The sequence below is a fragment of the Rhizopus delemar genome, genomic scaffold (assembly GCF_000149305.1).
Source record: "Rhizopus delemar RA 99-880 supercont3.8 genomic scaffold, whole genome shotgun sequence".
Lineage (NCBI taxonomy): Eukaryota > Fungi > Mucoromycota > Mucoromycetes > Mucorales > Rhizopodaceae > Rhizopus > Rhizopus delemar.
The window spans coordinates 1,711,320-1,730,161 of NW_027137834.1; the positions used below are offsets into that span (position 1 = coordinate 1,711,320).

At 39.1% G+C, this 18,842-nt stretch overlaps 8 protein-coding genes across 8 annotated transcripts; 7 read left to right on the forward strand and 1 right to left on the reverse strand.

Moving 5' to 3' along the window:
- Positions 1-404: 404 nt before the first annotated feature.
- On the forward strand, positions 405-632 carry RO3G_10842 (uncharacterized protein; the record flags this gene model as incomplete). Its single annotated transcript, XM_067665426.1, has 1 exon — positions 405-632. The coding sequence occupies one exon, from the start codon at positions 405-407 to the stop codon at positions 630-632; it is 228 nt and encodes a 75-aa protein (XP_067521527.1).
- Positions 633-1,177: 545 nt separating this feature from the next.
- RO3G_10843 (uncharacterized protein) lies at positions 1,178-1,570 on the forward strand (the record flags this gene model as incomplete). The annotated part of the gene is made up of 1 exon (XM_067665427.1): positions 1,178-1,570. The coding sequence occupies one exon, from the start codon at positions 1,178-1,180 to the stop codon at positions 1,568-1,570; it is 393 nt and encodes a 130-aa protein (XP_067521528.1).
- A 2,518-nt stretch (positions 1,571-4,088) lies between these two features.
- RO3G_10844 (uncharacterized protein) lies at positions 4,089-5,929 on the forward strand (the record flags this gene model as incomplete). Its single annotated transcript, XM_067665428.1, has 5 exons — positions 4,089-4,396; positions 4,450-5,121; positions 5,171-5,232; positions 5,288-5,347; positions 5,403-5,929. The coding sequence occupies 5 exons, from the start codon at positions 4,089-4,091 to the stop codon at positions 5,927-5,929; spliced, it is 1,629 nt and encodes a 542-aa protein (XP_067521529.1).
- An 820-nt stretch (positions 5,930-6,749) lies between these two features.
- RO3G_10845 (uncharacterized protein) lies at positions 6,750-7,430 on the forward strand (the record flags this gene model as incomplete). The annotated part of the gene is made up of 4 exons (XM_067665429.1): positions 6,750-6,882; positions 6,975-7,012; positions 7,098-7,148; positions 7,311-7,430. The coding sequence occupies 4 exons, from the start codon at positions 6,750-6,752 to the stop codon at positions 7,428-7,430; spliced, it is 342 nt and encodes a 113-aa protein (XP_067521530.1).
- A 661-nt stretch (positions 7,431-8,091) lies between these two features.
- RO3G_10846 (uncharacterized protein) lies at positions 8,092-9,698 on the forward strand (the record flags this gene model as incomplete). The annotated part of the gene is made up of 4 exons (XM_067665430.1): positions 8,092-8,456; positions 8,545-8,809; positions 8,916-9,356; positions 9,408-9,698. The coding sequence occupies 4 exons, from the start codon at positions 8,092-8,094 to the stop codon at positions 9,696-9,698; spliced, it is 1,362 nt and encodes a 453-aa protein (XP_067521531.1).
- Positions 9,699-10,251: 553 nt separating this feature from the next.
- On the forward strand, positions 10,252-10,670 carry RO3G_10847 (uncharacterized protein; the record flags this gene model as incomplete). The annotated part of the gene is made up of 2 exons (XM_067665431.1): positions 10,252-10,418; positions 10,628-10,670. The coding sequence occupies 2 exons, from the start codon at positions 10,252-10,254 to the stop codon at positions 10,668-10,670; spliced, it is 210 nt and encodes a 69-aa protein (XP_067521532.1).
- A 758-nt stretch (positions 10,671-11,428) lies between these two features.
- On the forward strand, positions 11,429-13,824 carry RO3G_10848 (uncharacterized protein; the record flags this gene model as incomplete). Its single annotated transcript, XM_067665432.1, has 7 exons — positions 11,429-11,483; positions 11,535-11,601; positions 11,664-11,694; positions 11,750-12,025; positions 12,075-12,334; positions 12,389-13,128; positions 13,181-13,824. 7 exons carry the CDS (start codon positions 11,429-11,431, stop codon positions 13,822-13,824), a joined length of 2,073 nt encoding a protein of 690 aa, XP_067521533.1.
- Positions 13,825-14,510: 686 nt separating this feature from the next.
- RO3G_10849 (uncharacterized protein) lies at positions 14,511-16,220 on the reverse strand (the record flags this gene model as incomplete). The annotated part of the gene is made up of 6 exons (XM_067665433.1): positions 14,511-14,557; positions 14,598-15,029; positions 15,079-15,562; positions 15,611-15,719; positions 15,784-16,058; positions 16,107-16,220. 6 exons carry the CDS (start codon positions 16,218-16,220, stop codon positions 14,511-14,513), a joined length of 1,461 nt encoding a protein of 486 aa, XP_067521534.1.
- Positions 16,221-18,842: the final 2,622 nt, after the last annotated feature.

The following is an 18,842-nucleotide window of genomic DNA, read 5'->3' on the forward strand; positions in this document are numbered from 1 at the left end:
TCGGGAAGAATGAATGCATGTGATTTGACAGTTTGAAAAAATGCAGGTACCAGAAAAAAAAAATTTTTTTTTTCTTCTTCTCTCTCTCTTCAATGCGGTGCTTTCAACGATTGTATTCTACTACGCCATTACGTCTTGATGCTTTTTTAAAACAAGCCAAGGAAACAACATCCAACCATTACCGTGGCACACTGTTTGAATTGCAAACGTTATATGCACTTGAATCCACTGCGAAAATGCAACTGGTGCATGTCGGAGGTAAAAGTGATGGAGGGGTCGATTTAAGAGGACAGTGGCTCTGTCATCATGTGATTGTGCAGTGTAAGAATGTCAAGGAAGGATGCAGTCCTGAACACCTTCGAGGGCTGATGGGAACAGCAAGTTTGTTTGGAACAAGGAAAAAGATGATTAGCATCTTGGCTACCCGTGGCAGTGGCACCTATACACCCGATGTCCTCTCTCACTTTAACACATCGCCCTTACCACTTGGTTTAGCAGGAGTCAATGATATCACCTTGACCTCTCTCATGTTCAATAAAGCAGCACAATCCTTGCTGAAGAATCGTGTGAATATATCGACTGTGTTTGATACCTTGGGTAATGAAACACTGCATATCGATCTATTAGAGTAATCAGTGATAAAACAAAATGCCTATTGGATTCATTGGAAAGCGGCAATCAAGAGAGAAAGAGAAAAGAAAGGATGAGATGTTTGTCGTATCTCAAGAGGCTCCGCAACGAGAGCACAGACTGTTTGTTTGTCAAGGCAAGAGCTCATATCAAAAATAAAGAAGCATGAATACAATTCAATATGTTTCATAATGAATGATTTTAAGCGGAAGGAAAGAAGAGAGCTTTGATGATTGGAGAATGTAAAATGAATGTGACTGATTATGTATCAATTGTATCACGATTTCTAAAGAGGACAACACCGCATACTTTACCCACAGCTCATACTTCTTTAGTGTTCTTGTAAGAAATGACCTGGTTCTTTAAACTAGACTGGTGGATGGCATAGTAACCATGACGTCTTTTCGACAAGACGTCATACAATGCTCATTCAGTGGTTTATGCACTTACTTTGATTGGACAAGTTCATGTCAGTGTGACGAAGATCGAGCGTCCTATAAATACACTGCTTTTTCTCTTTCGATTTTTTTCATACTTTTTATTCACAATGTCCTTTCAACCCACAACGACAGCTACCCCTCAAGACGTCCACACATCCTCCTCTGGCAACTTTCATCACAGGCCAAATGAAGCCAACCGTCCTGATCGAACAGAGGCAGAGATGAATACCGAGACACCCAGATCACTTTCTTCCAACGTGTCCGAATATGGATCCTCCTCCAACAACCTGTCCCCAGACACGTCTCACATCACGGCCGATCGTAATGCCTTTTATGAAGCAAAGGAAGAGGATGCGGATACCAAGTTATCACCTGCAGAACGCGCCAAGAAATTGGAAAAGGAAATGGGTCATACTGACTTTGAACGTAGAAGGAGTTCCTTGGGAAATGCAGACAAGATGCTCAACATTGGGAAATCAAAGGATTTCAAAGTTGAATAATTTTTTTTATTCCATTGAATTAAAAAACACACCCTTCTTTTTTTTTTGTACCTTTTTTTTTTTTTTTTGCTATTTCAATTGGATCGCATCATTCGAGATGATTGTATTGAGCTTTGAGACCCAACAGAGGTGTCACCGTCCATCCTTTTTTTTTTTTTTTTTTTTGAAGCTAAATGGAGGTGGGGTGGGTGAATACACAAGAGACGGTTGGAGAAGAAAAATGATAAAAGGGGTTGAAATAGGCATACATCATCAACCATACTATCCACTGCAAGACACTGCCTCTCTCTCTAGAAGAAAAGGGAGACATCATACAGTAGATCAAGTACTGTGAAAATCGACCGTCTTGTGATTCAAGACAGTAACAAGCAGCGATCCTGTTTGGGCACAGTGAATAAGATACGACTGGGTCAGTCTCATGAATTGAGAGGAGAGGCATCGTCCACTGAATCTATAAGCGTTCAACAGTAAAGTAAACCGAAACATGATGTCAAAGATGAACAGGTGCAATAAAATGAAAAGCTCTGTTTAAAAAAAAAAGGTTTTTTATATAAAAATGAAGCATGTGTTTGTCGATAATTCAAAATGAATACTTTTCTCATAAAAGAACGTGTGCCCTTTACAAAGCATAGTCATTGGTTGAGCTCATTTATTTCTAATACAAGAAATAACATGGACAATTTCCCTTTTAAACATTGTGTGCATTTCATGACAGGCTTGTTTGTGTCCTATTCTGCATCCATCCTCCTCAACTCAGCCTCCGCTTCCTCACTTTCACACTCTTTTAGGATGACAAGCCTTTTTAGCAACACTTTACCTATTGCTTGATACAAGAACTCAATGTAACCTTGGCCATGTAATCAGATTCTTGTAAAAATACGAATGATATTAAAGCGTTTTAGATTCTGCTGATTGTCAGATCCTTTCTTTTGATTGGTAAAATGGACGTTATCTTATTTGATAGATTCAAGATTTGCAAGAAACCGATCATTTCCCACTGTCCTTTTTTTCTCATCCTCTTCATTTCATTGGAAAATTGGTTTTTTTTTTTTTTTTTTTTTTTTTTTTTTTTTTTTTTTTTTTTTTTGTCAGCAGCAAGAAAAAATTCATATCAGTCATCTTTTTTTCTTACCTCCCCCTCCCTTCTTTCTGTCGATAGGACACTCCGCCATCGTCGTTTTTGACAAGACACCATTGTGGATGTGACTAAACCATGAGAGCTTTACGAGGTCTATTTCTTGAACACACCTCCATGAACACGATTCTTCAAGAAAGCAAGCGATGGTCGCACGGACAGAAAAAGACCTTGACCGGATCGATGCCCTGATCATTCCTCATGGAAGAATCGACTTTGGGACCGATAGCCGAGCGGTATGGACTGCTTGAACCTCTAGGATCCCTTTGTTCTCACCCAGCCCCACCTGGGGAAGGTACAGACCTGCTCTTGCTCGCCAAGCAAGTTGCAGGGTGTCAAAAAAAAAGTGGACAGCGCCTGTTGGGCACACGGGACGTCGCTGTCGGCCGAAATCCACTGGGTGAAAAGGAAGGTTGTCAAGACAGGCTCTCTGTCTTGATTTGCTTGAGGAGCCCCTCTTGGATGTGTGTGGTCTTTATCCGTGCCCCCTCTAGTGATCTCTGAGATCATGTCGTCCAAGGTGGTCGGTCGTTTGGAACAAAAAGTGGGCCAGATCGAGGCCGAGACGGCTGTGGCTGTCGTTCAGGAATCCCCTTCTTTTGACGACTGCCTTTCATCCTGAATTGATCAGGAGAGGATGGTTTGTGTTTTGTAAACATGGCCCCTTTAAAAGTCACCGTATACTCTCCATACTTTAAAAAAAAGAGAGAGAGAGTGGTATGGATCAATAAGATTTATATGAAAATAAGATACCGTGCCTGTCAGTACAAACATATGGACCATGTGTGGTTTCATTAAAAACCCATCTGGGGTCAAAGTGTCGTTTTAAAGTCAAGCTAAAAAAGTCAATCAAAAATTTACCCGAGAGTGTGAATAGATAACCTAATCCAATCCGTCACACAGTGTGACATGCACTGATCGTGTGCTACAATTTGACTGTGATGAATACAACAAATAGATCTCTTTCTTCAATGCCACAGAACGGCGAAGAAGGAGAAAGGGGGTTGATCTGTGCTCAAGGTCGGAAATCATTGGCGCGCGGAAATAGGCTGTAGTATGTTTGTGTTTGGCATTCATGATTAGGTAAGTCTTATTAATTAAATCGGTTTCATTGGCACTCAGAAAATGGTAAATTGTGTTGATATGTTTTTGTTCAAGAATGAATCCACTTGTGCGGATATTACATAATCGTGAATCACTCATGAATTGGTTTATTTCGATTAGATGTAAATAAAACTTATTCCCGCTTTTGCTTGTCTATCTGAAGGAAGCAGATTTATTTTCCCGAATGACTAAAGTATTTTTCCCCCACCTTTTTTTTTTTTTAAATAAACTTTTTGATTTGCTGCTTTCTTTCTTTTCACTTTTTCACTTTATTGTACCATGGTCATCTATCAATCCTCACTCCCACCTGTCACTATTCCCAAAACTGACATTTATACCTTTGTTACCACTCCCAATGATTTTCATCAAAACAAAGATCTAAATGAACCTGTGGTGATCGATGGTGAGACCGGTCAAGGTCTCTCATGGAATCAAGTCAAACAGGATTCAAGTCTTTTGGCTTCCGGATGGAAAGAGAATGTCGGGTTAAAGGAAGGCGAGACGGTTGCTGTCTTTGCCCCCAATCAATACAATCACATCGTTCTCTATCTTTCACTTTTGGCAGCCGATTGTATCATTTCACCTGGGTAAGCATAAGAAAAAGCATAGATAAAACTGGAAACTGATGTTGAAAAAAAAGGAATCCTGCTTATACGGAAAATGAATTTGAACACCAAATCATCACATCCCAGGCCACGACCCTTGTCACCGTGCCAGCCCTCTTGCCGGTGCTCTTGAAAATCTGGGACAAGATCGGCAAGCCACGCAGCAGGGTCTTTTTATTTGGAGATCAACCGGTCCAGGGCTGCCGTCCGTTCTCTGCCATCCAAGGCACACGACCCATCCAGCGCCGAACCAGAGACCGAAGTGAGGACGTGGCCTTCATTTGCTATTCGAGCGGCACGACGGGTCTTGCGAAGGGTGTCATGCTGTCCCACAAGAACTTTATCGCCCAAAGTCTCTTCTTTCTTGCAGCAGGCATCGACCTGAACCAAAGACAGTGTCTCTTGGGCTTCTTGCCCTTTTTCCACATCTACGGCCTGAACACGCTGGTGCTGACGGCTTATTATATGGTAGCCCCGGTGGTCGTGATGGGCCGTTTTGATCTGGAGCTGATGTGTCAATTGATCGAAAAGTACAAGGTGACCACGGCCGCCGTGGTGCCTCCGGTCGCTGTCTTGTTGGCCAAGTCGCCTGTGGTGACCCGATACGATCTTGGCTCGATTCGTAATCTCGTCTGTGGTGCTGCTCCCCTCAGTAAGGAACACATTCAATCCCTTCACAAGCGGATTCCTCTGGACGTGAGACAAGGGTAAGGACAACCGTGTCGAAAGGGATCCAAACTGACCTTGTTTCACTAGCTATGGCATGACAGAGACCACGTCGGCGGTCGTCATCCAAACCCCAGAACATGCTGCTCCAGGTAAAAAAAAAAAAGAACATGGACAGATTGATCGTTTGATCTCATCTTTCAACAGGATCCATCGGTGTCTTGGTGCCCAATACAGAGTGTAAGATTGTGAATGAAGAAGGAAAAGGTAGATGACAGAAGGGGATACAGAGAGGCATGTCGTTTGCTCACTTTGACCTCAGAATTAGGAGACGATCAAGAAGGTGAACTCTTATTCCGTGGTCCGTCCATCATGAAAGGTTATCTCAACAACCCCAAGGCCAACGCAGAGACGTTTACCTCGGACGGTTGGATGCGTACAGGAGACATTGGTAAATTCGACAGTGCGACCGGTCAATTCTATGTGGTCGATCGTATCAAGGAACTCATCAAGTACAAAGGGTTCCAAGTAGCCCCTGCTGAACTAGAAGGCGTCTTAATGGACATGGACATCGTCAGTGACTGTTGCGTCGTCGGTGTCTATGATGAAAACCAAGCGACCGAATTACCTCGTGCCTATGTTGTCGTTCAAGCCGGTATTGAACAAAGCCAAAAGACCGCCCGTTTGATTGAGGACTATGTGGCTCAACATGTAGCGAACCACAAGAAGCTTCGTGGAGGGGTTCGATTCATCGATGCCGTGCCTAAAAATGCAAGCGGTAAAATCTTGAGAAAGAACGTAAAGGAATGGATCAAGTTGGAACAAAAGCAAGCCAAGGCTCGTTTGTAGATGCATTTCAATCTTTTTAAATAAATTGGACTTTATTCCCCCCTCCTTTCAAATGAACTATAAAAAAAACAATAAAGTGCATTTGACCAATCAGCGATGCAGTAAATCCTTGTTTCCTATTGGCTTAGTAAGAAAAAATGATATACTAAAAGCATGTGTCACAGTAGAGTTTCAATGTTTACATCAAAAAATTAATTTTCTGCTTTCTTTTTTTTTTAATTTTTTGTTTTGCTTCTTTAAAATGGATGACGTTGAATTATCTCAACAGACATCAAGAAGATCTGTGCAAACAGAGGATGACCAGCGTACACTTGAAAGATCCAATAGTACCAAACGGGAACCCGAGAGTACACATGCCATGATACCCGAGACACCCAAGAGCCGTCTTGGGTCCATCATGCCACTCTTGCCACTGCTGCGTCCACTTTTAAAAGGATGTATTGCGGTCTTGATCTCGTTGATTTTTGTATTTGATGATAGACTAAGAAATGAATTTGGTCAGGGTGTCATTCTGGTACCAATTGGAACTGTACTTGGCTTCCCATTTAGACCCATAGGTACACACTTTATTTGATACGAATCGAGTCTTTGTATTAAACTAAAAGATTGTTTCTTCTTCTTTTGTAGGTGTTGCCATAGAGGTAAAAAAGAAGAATAATAAAAAAGAAAGAGAATGTGAAATGGTTCGACTCATAAAGTCACACAGATGGCTATACAAAGTCTATTCATTTCCCTTGTTGGGTCAGCATGGAGTTTCTTGGGTAAAGTTTTTCTTTTTTTTTTTTGTATTCTTTAAGCTGTTGACTAAGAAATATTAGCCATGTACCTTGCCAATCTTGCTCGTGATCCAGCCAATCCGATACCTGTCCAACCTTCATCCAGTGCCATCCTTGCTATCTTCATGTTAATCGGTGTCTTTGCCCTCGTCTATCTTCGTACCAAGAGTCAACAAGGTAATGAGAAAAAGAAAGAAAGAGAAAAAAAGAGAAAAAAAGAGAAAAAAAAATTGGTGTTTGTATTTTATGATCTAAAAAGAATTCAATAGCATTTCTTGCTAGTATTTTTGGTAGCATTATTCTTGCAGTAAAACGACACACTCTTTTATTCTTCCTGAAAACAAGATTACTGATTTTATTTCTATTTTATTTTATTTTTTCTCTGTTTATAGTTTTCTATCTCTCAAGCATCTGTTGTTGCTGGATTCCAACCTACTATTATTGTAAGTGAGCCTAAAAAAGAAAAAAGAAAAGAAAAGAAAAGGTTTGGCATAAAAAAAAAAACAGACTCACTCACTGTTTTTGTAGTATACATTTTTAAAACCTATTGCAGCAGCCACTGCCATTGCACTCGCGGTTGACTTATTGATCTGGCCTGATGATAGTATGACGAAATACATAGGCATCCTCAATCGATCACTCAAGGAATGCAATGCCTTCTTTCAAGAGCACGCTCAAGCCTTTTTGAATCCAGCGACCACACCAGCCAATGTGACCTTGCCTAGTCTTCATGCTCGCCTGCAGGGAAGTGTGTTGAGCCTGATTGATAGTAAGCGCGAAGTACAACGAGAGATTTTGTGGAGCCGCCTGTCACAAAAGGACATCAGTCGGATCACACGGCTGGTCAAGCAGCTGCGACCTCCGCTTCACGGCATCGGCCTCAGCTTACTTGCCAACAAAAGGGACCACACCGAGCTCCTGTTTGAGATGAACAAAGCGGGTCAAGACCTAACCGATCTTTGTGTGGAGATCCTAGACGATTGCAACCGACGCTTGATGATCTTAGGAGGTAGTCGACCCCGGACGCTCACCAGCACCCTTCTCTGGCCCTTTCCTCGCCTCTTCTTTTCGACAACAAAGCAGCCGACACCGATGGCCCGGTCAGAATGGATCGCGCGACTGGATGAAGCAGTGGATCGATATGAGACCGAGGCTCGATCGCTCTCGAAACTGACGGATGCCAAGCGGATGTTTGCCGAACAGTTTGATCCGACGTTTCAGGCAGTGCATCATTTCCAATTCAACCTGATAGAACATACCCAGCACCTGCGAGAATGGATCGCGCTGGTCGAACGACTGGAAACCACACGACCCCGTCGACGGGTCTGGTTTCCTCATCTGGGACTTCGCAAGTACTTTCTTCGACGACAGCGTGAGGATGCCAACATGGGTGGCCTGACCTCGAATGGCGTACAGGGTCCGGCCGACTTGGCCTTGTCTCGTACGATGACCATACCCGACTCGCTTGAGCGCAGTGATCCAGAGTCCAAGCTGCTGTATCATCGTGATCCGGACGTCAATCCGCCCGAGACCTTTTCTGAACACTTTTTTCATCGGCTCTACAGGATCATTCAGTGGTGTCAGACGGTCGAGACCACCTTTGCTTTCAAGACCGCTGCTGGGTTTGTCTTGCTGACCCTGCCTGCGTTTTTACCTCAGAGTGCAGCTTGGTTCTTTGCCTGGCGAGGACAGTGGGCGACGGTGACCTTGATGATGTGGATGTCACCTATGACGGGTGTCTTTTTCTTTGGGTACAATCATCACTTGCTCTCTCTCTCTGTTTTTCTTTCTTTCTTTTCTAATCTCCTCTTTTCTTTACTTTTTATGTATCTCTAATAGAACGGTGCTCAGGGTCATTGGCACTGTCTTGGGTGGTGTCTTGGGTATCATTGTTTGGGAAATCACTCGAGGTAATCCTTATGGACTCTCTGTCTTGACCTTCTTTGTGATGATGCCACTTTACTTTTTATTCTTTACCAAAAGAATCTTTACACCAGGAGTGATGATGACCCAAATTACTGCCATTCTGGTAATATGTTATGAATATCAATACAAGATGAGTGGAGCAGCTGTATATGATTCAGCTGAAGTGGTTGCAGGCAAGGTAGATATCTAATATGACATACATGTTATAGACATGCTATAGACATGTTTTTTTTTTATTCTTTCTTTCTTTCTTTCTTTCTTTTACTTACTCAATAATGAAATAGCGCATGTTACTCGTAATCATCGGTGTTGCAGCAGCAGCTATCCTATCCATGATTCCTAAACCTGTCACGGGTCGTGTTGAACTACGTAAACGAATCTCGGTCACACTTCAAGATCTCAGTAAACTGTATGGTATCCTTGCCAGAGATATCATTGCTAATTATGATAAAGAGATCGAGCCCACGCCAAGATTAAAGAAGGCCTTTCGAAAGTTATGTTTGGACATTCGTCGACAGATTGAAGATGAACGAAGCCACCTTCAACTCTCTAAATTCGAGCCTCCCTTGCGTGGCAAGTTTCCTCTTGCGACCTATACAGTCTTGGTCGAAAAGATTGACAACATGGCTGATCTCGTGATGGGCATGGCCTATGCTACTCGATCCATTGATCGATCCTGGCAGAGAAATCTTGTGAGTGCGATTCGTGATGGACGTACGGAATATGTAAGCAAAAGAAAACGAGATGTCTACATCCAACTGATGTCAACCCTATAGCTATCATCCATCTTGAGTTTGATGAAACTTCTTTCGGCCACGATGGCTTCCAAGGTCACTCTGCCACCCTTTTTAGTCTCACCGGATGAGACAAGGATACGATTTGTCAAGCGGCTGACACAAGAAATAGCCTCTTGTCCTCAGCAACTGGACAATGTCACCTTTCCCAACTATTGTGCATTTACAGTCAATGCAGAAAAGTTCTCTGAAGAATTAAGCCAGGTTTTAGAATGTGTGAAACAGTTGGTTGGCGTAGAAGACCCAGAACAGTGGTTGTTGCTACACTCTTAAATCTTTAGAATGTCCGAAATTTATGTCCTTTTTCCCTTTTTTTTAAATAAACATGTATACATTACTTAATGGTTTTTATAATTATCTCACTAGAAAGGAAGAGTTTTATGTTTTAATCATTGGACTTGACAATGCAGGGAAAACGGTATTATTCCATGCCATTAAAAAAAGCTCACTTGTATTGATACATGTTGAAAGACTTTATTAGAACGCATAAAATCTATTTATATGGGAGTAGCAGGTCTACAGCCAGACAAAATCGCACCTACTGTTGGTTTAAATAGTAAGCTCAATAGAATGCTATTTTTCAATGTTGACATTATTTAAAAAGTTGGTCGAGTGGATATAAAGTCTTCAAGAATTAATTTTTGGGATCTTGGAGGACAGAGTGAATTACAACCTATTTGGGAACGCTATTATTCAGAATGTCATGCTATTGTTTTTGTAGTCGACTCGACCGATCCTAAAAGACTAGACGAATGTCGAGATACATTTGGTAATAGAGCACAGTCAATACCTTATGATGGGATGCTCATACACAACTATAGAAAAAATGATTACAAATGATGCTGTTGAAGGTGTGCCTGTTTTGATGTTGGCAAATAAGCAAGATGTTCATGGGGCACTAAGAGTGGAAGAAATAAAGGAGGTATTTAACAAGATTGCAGTTAAACTAGGCGCGCGTGATTCAAGAGTGTTGCCTGTGAGCGCATTGGAAGGGTAATAAAATAAGATGGGTTGGTTTTTATATTCACTTGGTTTCAAATAGGATTGGAGTTGAAGAAGCAATAGATTGGTTAGTGTTGAGATTACAGCGAAATAAAATAAATCGGCCGCCTGTATTTCGTTGAGCTCTGAATAATAAAACATGTTCTTTTTGTGCTGAAGAGAAGAAGGCAAATGACGACATATTATGTAATTTCAAATAGTTGTATGATAACTCACAAGTCTTTCAATGTAGAAATACAGTGAAATGCAAAATGTCAAGAAAGACTTTTTTTGAAACATGTATGGTTAGACTATCTTTTTTTTGTTTCTCTTTAATCCAGGAATTTTGTGGAAAATCTGATATAAAGTAATTAAAATGAGCTTTTCTTTGTGTTCTAAAACGAATGTATTCTGTATCTATTTAAAGTTCTTTGTTTCGTTGTAATAATAAAACATAATTTCTTGGCATATGAATGATACCTACATCATGCCTAATCAGTAATAATCCTAAGCATTTTGGATAATTCGGTCCCTATTTTCTATTAAATAGAGATCATAACCACTGCATTCGTATTTAACAAGGTGATTTTTACCATAAAAAGAAATGGCGAGAAACCAAGCGAATGATATAAATATTTCTTGACATATAAAATGTGCCAAGCTTTATGCTTTAACTATTATGCGCTTTTTCTCTTTATACAAGAATGAATGTGCTCTTGCGAAAATAAAACTAGGCTGAAAAAGATTTCTTACCAAAAAAAAAAAAAAAGAGAGAGACCTGACAGATTTCAAAATCAAAATTGAAGAGCATGCATATTATAACTACAAATAAAATCATATTCCACTGTTCTCTTTCTTCAGAAATACCTGCGACTTGAAAAAGTTTTTTTTTGTTTATTTATAAACACCCATTTAGCATCGGAGTACAAACAAGTCTATTTTTATCAACCTTAGTCTTTTTCTCTCTTTCTTTCCTTCCTCTCTTTTTTTTCAATAATCAACAAGAGAAATTCTTTTTTTAAATGAACTCAGGATTTAACTATGCTGACTATCCTGTCATTGTAGGCATTGACTTTGGTAAAATAAATAATAATAGTAAATAGACTTATTACTTATTTATATAAACAGGTACAACCTACTCTGGCTGTTGCTATGCATTCGCACAAAACGAAGAAGTGATTGACATTGTCAAGTGGTAAAAAAAAAAAAAAAGAATATTTGACAACATTTTGTTTGTCTCACTAAATATGTTTGTAGGCCTAAACAAAACAATCAAGTTTATCCCAAAGTACGTGAAAAAAAAGAAAAAGATTTGTTGTGTTAGTATGCTAACTATCAAATAGACACCTACACTTTCACTTTATCGTAAAGGATCAACACAACTTGTGGATTGGGGACATGGAGCCAGAAGACAAGCCATGAAACCAAATAATGCGGATTTAATGTTACTTTCTAAATTCAAATTATACCTTGACGAACACTTGCAACAAACAGATCTTGGCAATGGATTGAATATCACTGATGTCATTGCTGATTATTTACGCGCCTTTCATTTACATGTTTGTACTGAACTTTTGAAAGGTTTTGCTGGGAATTATGATCAAACTCGATTCCGTTATGTAAGTCTTTTTGATATTCTTGCTGAAAAAATAACAGATCGATCGATAGTGCTTGACTGTACCTGCTATGTGGAGTGACCGAGCCAAGGCTATTATGCGTGAAGCTGCTATACGTGCTGGATTGATTAACAGCAGTGATCATCCAGATCGTTTAATGTTGATTTCAGAACCTGAAGCGGCCGCTTTGTATTGTGAAAAAAAGTCGGAACAATTCAACTTAAGACACGGTCAACGATTCATGATTTGTGATGCTGGTGGTGGAACAGTAGATTTGATTGTTTTTGAAATTCATGAACCACCAGGAGAAAAGTAATAAGAAAAAAAAATTGCTTAATGGCATACTCATCTGTTTTTATATGACAGACGTACATTGAAGGAAGTGACTAATGGACATGGTGGTTCTTGTGGTTCGGGCTTTTTAGATTTAAGAATGCGTGAATATCTAAAACGTAAATTCTCTCACTATCACACAATCAATGACTCTGCTATGGAGCTCATCATGGATACATTCATCAACCTGATCAAACCCGACTATGACGGTGTAGAAGATCATTTCCTTGATTTACCAGCCTCAATGGGGTTAGGAGACCTTTCAGACCCTGATATTGGTTTAGACAACGGATCTCTTTGTTTACCTGCTGAAGAGTTAAGAGACTATGTATTTGAACCAGTGATCCGTCAAGTGCTTGATCTCATTCGTGGTCAGTTGGTTCAATCTCCTGGTTTGGAAGCTATATTTTTAGTAGGTGGATTTGGTCAATCCAATTACCTTTTCCGTCGTGTAGAAGAAGAGTTTGCTAATGAAGTGGGCATGATCGGTGTTCCTCCTCGTGGTGAATTGGCTGTTGTTCGAGGCGCTGTTTATTTTGGATTGAGTCCCCAGGTGGTGACTGAGCGTGTGTCTAGAAGAACATATGGTGTAGAGACCCGTATGCTTTTCCAAGATGATTTAGATCCTCCTGAATATTCTGTGATGGGAATTGACGGTAAACGTTATTGTCGTCAACGATTTAGTGTATATGTTCAAAAAGGACAAAGCATTAAAGTGGATGAATGTATTTCAAAGAACTTTGTTATCAGTTATCCAAATGATACTGATTCTGGTAAGTAAAATACGTTAGATTTATATTTGCTTTTTAAAATTTATTTCAATAGATTTATTTGCTTTTGATGGTGAAGGATCACCACCTCGTTTGACATCACATCCACTTGTACGAAAAGTAGGACATTTTCCTATTCGTATGCCTCATTTAGACGGTGTTAGGCCTGGTGACAAAGTCAATATGACAATTAAAATGTATTTTGGCTTGACTGAAATCAAGATTGAATGTATTATTCGTGATAAATCCTTTACTTTCACATCATCTTTTGATGCAGCAGATACTTATGATAATAACAATTATCAACAAGACGCTTATTATTATCAACAACAAACACCCGCTATAGCTAATAACAGTCAAGTATATGGCGTGAATGAATTGACAAATACAATGAGTCATGTCTCTCTTCAGCCAACCTTCAACAGTAATTATCCCGCACAATCTTATGCCCAACCACAGTCTTCTTATTACCCACCTACTACTACTACTACTACTACTACAACTAATAACAATACCACAGCTGGTTATGATTATTATGCTCAACCCCCAACAACATATCCACCTCAACAGCAACAAGGATATCCTTATTATGGTAATATGGCAGGTAATCCAGGAGGATATTCTCCCAATACATTACACGGATATCCTCCTCAGCAACAACAACAACAGCAGCAACCAGGCTATGGAAACTATCATTAAAAAAACTTTTTATGTAATAAAGATATAAGTCATATAAATGTAAACAAGGTCGGTTCTGATGATGTCAAAATGGTATATACCTTTGACATATAAAATATAAAAAAATGATGTACATTTTATTCTTAGTTTTGAGAGGTAAAATGGAGTTGGAATCTAAAAGTGATATACAGTATATAATGTGGGGGTTTTCTATTATCGACGGCTTGAGCCTCCTACTCTAGAAAGAACAAATACACCAAAGATGACAACACCCAAGAAAGTGATGGCAGCGGGTAAAACCAATTCTTGTGGTATACCCAACACATCTTTACTCTTGAAGTCTTCTTCGTTTGCATTCTTCTTTTTTAAACTACGTTTCTTTTTATTCTTTTTAGCATCTTCTTCGTCTTCCCTGTCCTCATTTTCGCTTTCAACTTGCTCTTCAACAGGCGTTTTAACCACTTGTTCTATTATGACAGGCTGTTCGGGTTCCAGTTCGGTAGGCACAGGCGTGACAGGAGGTAGTGGAGCAGAAGCATCATGAATGAACAGCTTGACACGATCTTGGCCCATCTTCCGTGCCAACCTGACTGCATCCTCCACGTCTGCATCCGAAGTCATCAAGACATGATCATTTTCATCATCCAAATAAGATAAGCTAAGCCAAGACTCTACCGGCTGATCATCTTGCTCAACACCCAAATAACTCAAGTGCTCTGCGAGGACCTTTTGGTGAACGGAGGCCAAAAGAGAACTGTAATTATCTATAGCACATACAACTCGGTGCGTTTTACCCTGTGTGGTTGTGAACTTGAATGAAAAGCTGTGGTTTTCCTCTTGTTCTTTTGGATGATGCGACAAGTGATGGCTTTGATGATCAGAAAAAGAGGTTTCGTCATTATTAGCTACCATACTAGCTGATTCATTCGGTGTGATTTCTGCAAAGTTTTGAAGTTGAGAAAAGGATGCAGAGGGCTCAGGTGAGATGATACGCTGATGGTTTGTGCCGTAAACAGAGAGTAGTTGAGATTCAGAGAGTTGGGATTCTGTATCGTTGTGATCAGCAGCACCAAAACTGTCCCAGAATCTGGACCACATCGGGCCTTCACCATCGCTGCCTTGGATACTGTTGATTTGCTCCAGTGTGACATAAGTTAGCTTCAAAACATCAACGATACCCAACACGTCTCCGTTATCAACCACTGGAAGGTTTAAATAATGACCATCTACAGTAGCCTATTAGGATTCACTCATCTCACTCATCTCTTTCTTTACCGTGCATCTTTTTTAGGGCATCCATGATGGACATGTCAGGAGGAGCCGTATCCGGGTGAGGTGTCATCACACGCACCACTGAACAATTCTCTGGATTCAAACCGGCAGCAATCACACGCAAGACAACATCCTTTGTGGTAAATATACCTGCTAGACCTTCTCGATCTGTCACCAAGACCGCAGTCGTATGGTAGTCCTTCATCATACGTGCCACCTCACGTACGTTGGTCTTGACGCTCACCTCAGCTGGTGCCTGTCCATCCAGGACCGAGTTTAGATCGGGACATTCCATCTTATCACGCAATGCTTCCATGTATTGAACAAGTTGAATCGGGCTATTATTCCATTCTTTTTCGACACCTTCAAGGGCGTCATATAATTTACGTGATGAACCAAAGGCTCTTTCCATTTTATCTAGTGCTTCATATAAGCATTTGGTGATATCCAATAAACCAAAAATATCCCCTTCTTCATTACATACTGGCTATAGAATATGAGGTGAGAAAAAGGGAAACCTTTTCTTTTTCCTTACCAAGTGTCGGAAACCACGGGAAACCATCAAGTTAAGAGCATCGGTAGCTGAAGTGTCTGAAGTGACACACATCGGCCCTTTTGTCATGATTTTGGCTACTGTTGTATTTCTATCAACAAAGATGAATCTAGGTCTCACGATTACTTTTTTTTTTTTGGCTTTTTTTTTTTTACCTAGCATCCAAGCATTCAGCTACAACCCGATAAGCTAAATCTTTTGCAGTGAAGATACCACTTAGATGTTCTTCATCGTCCACGACCAACACACAATCGCTTCTTTTGGCTGCCAACAGTTGAGCAGCTTCGATCACCAGCATGTTTTCCTTGACAGTCAAGGCTTGAGAAGGTCGAAGGGCAGAAACGGTACCAGCGATCTTTCGGGTCTGTCGGACTCTTTTGGACCCCGTCTTTTTCTTTGAAAGTTCTTGTTCAAGTTTCTTTCGAATAGCCTAAGATAGTCTTTAATACTCGCTGCAAGATACCTTTATCCTCTTTACTTCATCTCTCTTTGTCTGACGCTGTCTACTACCTGTGTTTGTGGTAGAATCAATAGTGTATGACTCTGTACGTGTAGGAGCTACAGAAGGAATGCGAGATCGCCTTGTGGACATGAAATAGAATAAGAAAGAAAAGAGAAAAGCAGCAACAGGCCCCTAGAATATATTTTATTCGTTACACATGAAATTTTTTATTAAATCGTGTTTCTTTTATAAAATCTTATTGCTTCCTGTGCATTCATATACAGCAAAGGAAACTTGAACATGTTTTACAGCATGAAGATTTCACAAAAAAGAGAATAAATTTTCTCTCTTTCTTTTTTTTTATATTAGCTTTGTTTGCCGAGAACTTTGTCGATAATTTATCCACTTTTGAAGAAGAATTTTTATGGAGATGAAGGCGGGGATATGATTTCATTCCCAAAGGTAAGGATGGCGGTTTTTGCTGTTCTTTAATAAGCTTCTCAACTTCATGAGCATTTATCTATCATAAAACGCATGTTATTATAACCCTATGCTGAAACCATTCATTATTAAAGAGGGCTAAAGAAAATTTGTCATCTGGCTAATAAAGCCAGAGACGCAAGGAAAGGGGATAAAGTACAGATTCTGAGAAATATACAGTTGAAGCCCAGAAGCACCATAGGATGTAACAAATGGTTAAACAGTAATAGGGTTGTACTGATGAACGAGATTTTATGTCTTTGGTTCTTAAATATTTAACTGATTCCTAGAGATCAAAGGAAAATTCGATTCAAATACCCAGCCTAAAAGATCTAAACCTGTAAAAGTGTTTGCTCCAAAAAAATTAAAAGTATTATAACCATAGCTATTTCTCTAAACACAAGAAATAAACTCAGGTTGTACCTAATGTATAAGACGATGTATGAAATGTGCTTGTAGGTGGCAAAAACATATCTATTCAGCTTTAGAGTAGGCATACAGAAATTGATCGAATTGGAAAAGGAAAACATAGTTGCTCACTTCCAATCTGTTAGGATACAGATGTATTTCCTGTTGCTTTTTCCTTTTTCTCTTCCCCTTTTTTTCTTTCTTTCTTTTTCACATTGATTTAACATGTACCTAGCTGATCAAGACTTTTTTAATGCTCTTACCTTTTAAACCTATTAATGACTCTATTTGCTATAGGATAAGATTAATTCTTTTTAGAATAGTAAATGTATACACAAATCAATTGCTTGTGATATATTTATTCCTTGCAGTGCATAATAAATAATGATGAAATAATTCACAAGTTCTTGGTAGGTGATAAAAGTGATTGAGGGAAAAGGATAAGTGTCGGGATACGACACACTTTAAAGACGATTCATATTCAATTTACAAAATCAGAGTAGTGATTGCATTACAAAGATTTATTACAGTCTTTTCTCTATTATTCGGTCATAACTAATTCCACTCCTTCAGCTCAATACAAGTTGTTTTAATATAGCTCCCGATGCAATGAGACATAAATGAAAAATAGATCTACTGAAGAAATAATTATAAAACAGTCCACTTGCATAACTAGGAACAGATCTTCATATTTAAATTTATTCATACTAGATCCACAGCTATAATCAATTAAAATATCTTGAAAAGGATTTAATTAAACCTTCATAAAAAGGATATAAATACCAGATATTATAATATTAAATAGAGATATAACTTTTTAAGTCTCGTTGAATTTTATAGTCTTTTTTATTCTTACGAGATAACACAATAAGTCTTGTTTTTGTTTCCGCAATATACACAATATGGGTGGGTGTTTCCCAACAGAGTTTCATCCATCACATATGTATTTTACAGACGCTATTGAAGCAAAGTCAATAAGATCGGCGTACTCTTTTTTTTTTGTGCTCTTAAAGCAAAAGACTGTATAGTTGAACAAGACGGAAATGGTACTCTTTTTATTTATTGTCATTATATCAAATATTTTTAAAGATTTAATTTATGCTTTTTAATAAGCTTAATAACTGTGGCTGTAGATCAAGCATAAGTAAAGCTTAACACAAAAGTCTATTCCTGGTCATGCAAGTGGACTATTTATATTTGCTTCTCAATTTGGTCTTATTTTTCATTTATGCGTCATTATTTCAGGGGCTATATTAAAGTAACGTTACTGAGTTAAAGCAATAGAATTGACTGTGATCTAATGATAGAGAAAAGGATTTTAGTCTTTGTAAAGTATTTACTGCTCTGATTTTAAAATTTGAGAATGAATCATGTTTAAAACAAGTCGGAACATGATGCTCATCAACAAAAATCATTATCCATGTTCATCAAACATCCATTCAACTCTTGTCCCTTTTGGTTTTCTGGCTACCACTAACTTTTTTTTTTCATTTTCAACTGTCTCCAATGATAGCTTGAAGAAAAATTTTCATTTGGTCAAGAAATGTATGTCTAATTCTCATTTACATCGAAATAAAGCTGAAATGATCCCTCGTACTTTAGAATACAAAATCGCTAAACCCCACTTGTGTGATGATACTTTACTAAGCGATTATAACCTTTTACAAAGCACTTACCTGTCATGCTTCTAATCCATTAAATATTATAGATGCTTTTCTTTTTTGCATGGATTATTGGATCCAAGCCATTATTATTATTATTGCTCTCCTTTATTACTTGATCTCTAACTGTTTTATATCAGCATATATTGATTTCGAACCCTGTCCCTGAAATAATGGCTGATGCATTATATTATGTGAACAGGAAGGGCAATATTTTATAGAA